Source organism: Lagenorhynchus albirostris, chromosome 10 (assembly GCF_949774975.1).
Source record: "Lagenorhynchus albirostris chromosome 10, mLagAlb1.1, whole genome shotgun sequence".
Taxonomy (NCBI): domain Eukaryota; kingdom Metazoa; phylum Chordata; class Mammalia; order Artiodactyla; family Delphinidae; genus Lagenorhynchus; species Lagenorhynchus albirostris.
Genome location: NC_083104.1, coordinates 96,010,255 through 96,016,254, shown reverse-complemented (window position 1 = coordinate 96,016,254; position 6,000 = coordinate 96,010,255). Strand labels below are relative to the sequence as shown.

At 37.5% G+C, this 6,000-nt stretch overlaps 1 protein-coding gene across 1 annotated transcript in view; it reads right to left on the bottom strand.

Annotated features, from left to right (window-relative positions):
- Positions 1-447: 447 nt before the first annotated feature.
- Positions 448-6,000, bottom strand: part of ADTRP (androgen dependent TFPI regulating protein) — a 68,799-nt gene continuing 63,246 nt past the window's right edge. The window contains 1 exon segment of the mRNA XM_060164278.1: positions 448-527. Within this exon segment, the coding sequence (XP_060020261.1) occupies positions 493-527 (35 nt within the window). The 3' untranslated portion in view covers positions 448-492.

Below are 6,000 nucleotides of genomic sequence, written 5' to 3'. Positions count from 1 at the left end.
TCAAAAATGGCCCAGGACTGGGAGTTAGAAGATATGGGAGACAAAAGCTTTTATTTTGGTTCTGATGCTAATTCTTTGGCCTCATGCAGGTAACTTCGCATCTAGGTCCTTAGCATCCTCCTCTGTAAAGTGAATAGTCTGAGTGATCCTAAGTTCCTTTCTCTCTCTAAACATTCTCTAACACCACATTTACGTGAGTTTTTTTTGCTTTTGGCCAGGTGTTGACCACAGACTATCCTCCACAGAGGTCAGACGGATGTAACAAATTCTGTGACAGCAGGAATTGTTTTGGGTGTGTCCAGTAAAAGTTTTAAAAAGACAAGAGTCCTCAAATTCAGCTACCTTCATAACTCCCTTATGAAATTTAAATATCATTCCCTGTCCTTTTTACCTTCCTGTGTGGCTCCACCACCTCCCTGCTCCAGGAAGAAAAAAAGATGAAAAAAACTCTCCTGTTTTCTTCTTCCTTAGTTCTTGGAAAATGGTGTCTAATCACTTCCTCTTCTTCCTTGGCTGCATCGTGTCACCTGCACAAATAAGAACAGAAAGAGACCTTAGCCTTCAGGGTTTCCCTAATGGGTATTCTTCTGTGGGTGGACATTCACCCTGACTTGGGACAGTGGAAAGTTGAGGAAGCTTTTCCGAAGGCGAGATGATGTATTTTAAAGAGCTCTGGAAAACCACCAGCACCGCCGCAAGGGCAAGAAGGGGCATCTTGCTGTCCTACTTGGTGCCTGGCTCACAGCCACCCGGCTGACCAGCAGTGCAGTTCATATCGCGTGGCTCTGAATATGTCCTGTGGACCACTGATGGCTGTTGCTTTTGGCCATGTGTTTGTAGGCTGCACACCGTTCATCAACAAACTTTGAGACTTTGCAGATGGAGATGAACAAACCGCATCAAATGAGAGAGGAAAGAGAAGAATGGATATTCACCTAACTAGGGGCCGTTCTGTGACCTCTCACCAAATCAGTTTATTGGGCTGGGTACTGGCCCAATAAAGAAAAGTACTGGCATATTGATTTAGTTTTTAGTAAGTTTATTACTAATTGTCATAAGTAATAAGCTTATTACTAATTAGGAATTACTAATTACCCATCTAATTGTAGCATTAGATTTCTAGAATGACTTCCATTTAGCCAACCATGGGTACCTCCATATTTAATGATCACAAATCTTTACATAAACTTTGAAACTTTGAAAACTTCATTAACTCATTGTCCTTCCTGTCTGTTGCCAAATGCAGTCTTTTTTCAGCTCAGCCTCTTCTCATCCATTCTGGAAGTTACAGCCCTATTACTTCTGGCTCGGTATTACCATAGCAATCTCAGCTCCCAAGGCCATGCTTTATGCTTCAGACCCTGCCCCCTCCATCACTTATATCTTTAATAGTAAATTTTAAATATCTTATAATTTTATTTGCTGGAACTCCCCTTCTCAGAGGCTTTAGTGACTGATGACTTGAAGTCCTCCTGTGGCCCCCTCATCACACTGATTTTCTAGGGCAGACAGCTCCTAATCACACAGCCCCTGTGGCCACACTTGAATTCATGTCTCTCAACATTTTTAGGCACAGTCCTCTCCTTCCTTCTACTCCTCATCAATCCATACTATATCCAGTCACTCCAGTGAAGCCTAGCTGATTTATCCAGCTTTACATGCTTCGTGTTCTTTTCATTTATGCTTCCACTTGTTTTTCATTTTTCCCCAGTTAGGTCTTTTCTACATTGGGTCTATAAGGACAAACACAGTATCTTCTCTTTTCTAAGTATACACTTACGGCTTGTAATGAATCAGTTTTCAGATAAATAACACATTAATTCTCCTGTGTTCAAGAGCTTGGTCAGTATAACTTCTCAAAGTTGTTCCCTCTGTGGTCACTCTGAGGGCACCTAAAACTTTGTTTATCCATGTTGCTACCAACCCTCAACACTTCGAATCTAACTGTAATCAAAACCTCACTTCTTCAACCCAGGGTTCCAAGGGTTGGAGATTCCTTCTCCAGTTAGGAAACACAACAGAACATGATGGCTTAGAGAGAAACAGCAGAAGCAGGAGGAGAAGTGGTGGTGGGAAGTTCCCCTGGGGGAGGAGAGCAGATGGCTCCTTCCAGTGGATCCAGGTCTCCCCTGTCGAACACCATGAAGCTAGATAGAGCACCAAGAAATTCCCACATGCCCACCTATGTGCTAGAGAAGGCACCATCCCCAGATGTGCCTCTGTGTGGAGCTCTAACAGTCATTTCATTCTGTAGAGACTTACACAGTGTGACTATCACAGAAATCACGTTTTTCTTTTTGTTTCTAGCAGGTGGGGATGGTTCCTTAGTCCTAAATTCTTATGAGGCTGCGCAGTCTCTAGACTCCTTTGAGTCTTCAGAATTTATCTCTGACCGTGTTTCCCCAGTGCATGGCTGGAGATGAGGGAATTGTTGACTTCGTAATAGAGCATATTATCTTACCCAGAGTTCACAAAATGCATTTCAAACTGGTTGAGAAATAATGTTCCTTGTTATCACTCTTTTCCTCATTGAAGGGAGTCTTTCCCGGTGGAATACCTCCTAGTTGGTGGTTAGGGGGTTAGGTCCACCCTGATTTCGTTTGTTTTAGTTTTTGTTTTACTGAAGTATATTTGATTTACAATGTTACATTAGTTTTAGGTATACAATATAGTGATTCAATATTTTTATAGATTATACTTCATTCAAAATTATTATGAAATATTGGTTATATTTCCTGCACTGTACACTACGTCCTTGTACCTTATTTATTTTATACATAGTAGTTTGTACCTCTTAATCTCCTTCCCCTTTCTCCTCCCCCACCCCTTTCCCCACTGGTAACCACTAGTTTGTTTTGTGTATCTATGAGTCTTTTTCTGTTTTATTATATTCATTCGTTTTATTTTTCAGATTCCACATATAAGTAAAAATATACAGTATTTGTCTTTCTTTGTCTGACTTACTTCACTAATTGTAATACCCTCCAGGTCCATCCATGTTGCTGTAAATGGCAAAATTTCATTCTTTTCTCTGGCTGAGTAATAGTCATATGTTGTCTTCTTTATCCATTCGTCTGATGATGGACACTTAGGTTGCTTCCATATCTTGGCTATTGTAAATAGTGCTTCTATAAATTTTGGGGTGCATATATCTTTTCAAATTAGTGTTTTCCTTTTCTTTGGATGTATACCTAGGAGTGGAATTGCTGGGTCATACAGTAGTTCTATGTTTAATTTTTTGAGGAACCAATTTACATTCCCACCAGTGTGTACTAGGGTTGCCTTTTCTCTCTATCCTTGCCAGCATTTATTATTATTTGTCTTTTTGACAATAACAGCTGTTCTAACAGGCGTGAGGTGATATCTCACTATGGTTTTGATTAGCATTTCCCTGATGATTAGTGCTGAGCATCTTTTCATGTGCTGGTTGGCCATCTGTATAACTTCTTTGGAAAAAAGTCTATTCAGGTCTTCTGCCCATTTTTTAATTGGATTGTTTGTTTTCTTGACATTGAGTCATATGAGCTCTTTAATATTTTGGATATTAACCTGTTATCAGACATATCATTTGCAATTATCTTCTCTCATTCAGTAGGTTGTCTTTTCATGTTGTTGTTGGTTTCCTTCACTGTGCAAAAGCTTTCAAGTTTAATTTGATGTAGTCTTATTTATCTATTTTTGCTTTTGTTTCTCTTGCCTGTGGAGACAGATCCAAAAAAAATATTGCTAAGATTTATGTCAAGGAATGTACTGCCTGTGTTTTCTTCTAGGAATTTTATGGTTTCCGGTCTTACATTTAGGTCTTTAATCCATTTTGAGTTTATTTTTCTGTATGGTGTGAGAAAATGTTCTAATTTCATTCTTTCACATATACCTGTCCGGTTTTCGCAACACCACTTACTGAAGAGACTGTCTTTTTCCCGCTTTATATTTTTGCCTCCTTTGTTGTAGATTAATTGGCCATATGTGCGTGGGCTTATTTCTGGGCTCTTTATTCTGTTCCATTGATCTGTGTGTCTGTTTTTGTGCCAGTATCATACTGTTTTGATGACTGTAGCTTTGTAGTATAGTCTGAAGTCTGGGAGCATTATGCTTCCAGATTTGTTCTTTTTTCTCAACGATTACTTTGGCTTTTCAGGGACTTTTGTTCTTCCATACAAATTTTGGGAATTTTTGTTCTAGTTCTGTGAAAATGTCATGTGAGTGTTTCGATAGGGATTGTATTGAATCTGTAGATTGCTTTGGGCAGTATGGACATTTTAACAATATTAATCCATGAACACAGAATCTTTCCATTTAATAGTATCATCTTCAGTTTCTTTTATCAGTGCCTTATGTTTTTAGGGTATAGGTCTTTCACTTCACTGGGTGAGTTTATTCCTAGATATTTTATTGTTTTTGATGTGATTGTAAATGGGATGATTTCTTACTTTCTCTGTCTGATAGTTCATTATTTGTGTATAGAAAAGCAACAGATTTCTGTATTAATCTTGTATCCTGAAACTTTAGTGAATTCATTTATTTGTTCTAATAGGTTTTTTTTGGTGGAGACTGTAGTGTTTTCTATATATAGTATCATGTCATCTGCAGATAGTGACAGTTTGACTTCTTCCATTCCAGTTTGAATGCCTTTTAATTCTTTTTCTTGTCTGAGTGCTATGGCTAGGACTTCCAATACTATGTTAAATAGAAATGGTGAGAGTGGGCATCCTTGTCTTGATCCTAATTGTAGAGGAAAAACTTTGCTTTCCACTGTTGTATATGATGTTAGCTGTGGGCCTTTATTATGTTGAGATATGTTCCCTCTGTACCAACTTTGTTGAGAGTTTTTATTGTGAATGAGTGTTGAATTTTGTCAGATGCTTTTTTTTGCATCTATTGAGGTTATCATGTGATTTTTATCCTTCATTTTGTTAATGTGGTATATCACATTGATTGATTTGCAGATATTGAATCATTCTTGCATCCCTGGAATAAATCCCACTTGATTATGGTGTATGATCCTTTGTATATGTTATTGAATTCAGTTTGCTAATATTTTGTTGAGAGTTTTTGTGTCTATATTTATCAGGAGTATTGGCCTGTAATTTTCTTTTTGTGTAGTGTCTTTGTCTAGTTTTGGTATCAGAGTAATGGTGGCCTCATAGAATGAATTTGGGAGTGTTCCCTCCTCTTCAATTTTCTGGAATAGTTTGAGAAGGATAGGTATTAACTCTTGTTTATATGTTTGGTGGAATTCCACTGTGAAGTTGTCCAGTCCTGGACTTTTGTTTGTTTTGGGAGTATTTTGATTCCTGATTCAATTACAGTACTAGTAATCGGTCTGTTCAGATGATCTATTTCTTCCTGATTTTGTCTTGGAAGATTGTATGTTTCTAGGAATTTATCCATTTCTTCTACATTGTCCAGTTTGTTGGCATACAACTGTTTGTAGTGATTTCTTCTGGTTTTTTGTATCTCTGTGATATAGTTTGTTATTTCTCCTCTTTCGTTTCTTATTTTATTTGGGTCCTTTCTTTTTTTCTTGATGAGTCTAGCTAAAAGCTTATAAATTTTGTTTATCTTTTCAAAAAACCATCTTTTGCTTTTATCGATCTTTTCTATTTTTTAATCTCTATTTTATTTTCTCTCTGATCTTTATTATTTCTTTCCTTCTGCTGATTTTGGGCTCTTTGTTCTTTGTCTGATCCCTTCAGATGTTAGATTAGGTTGTTTGAGATTTTTTGTTTGTTTCTTTCTTGAGGTATGCCTGTATCACTGTTAACTTTCCTCTTAGGACTGCTTTTGCTGTGTCCCATAGATTTTGGAAAGTTGTGTTTTTATTTTCATTTGTCTCCAGGCATTTTCTGATTTCCTCTTCAATTTTTTTGTTGACCCCTTGGGTTTTCAGCAGCATGTTGTTTAGCCTCCATGTGTTTGTGTTTTTCTAAGTTTTCTTCCTGTAATTGGTGTCTAGTTTCATACTGCTGTGGTCAGAAAGGATGCTTGATACAATTTCTA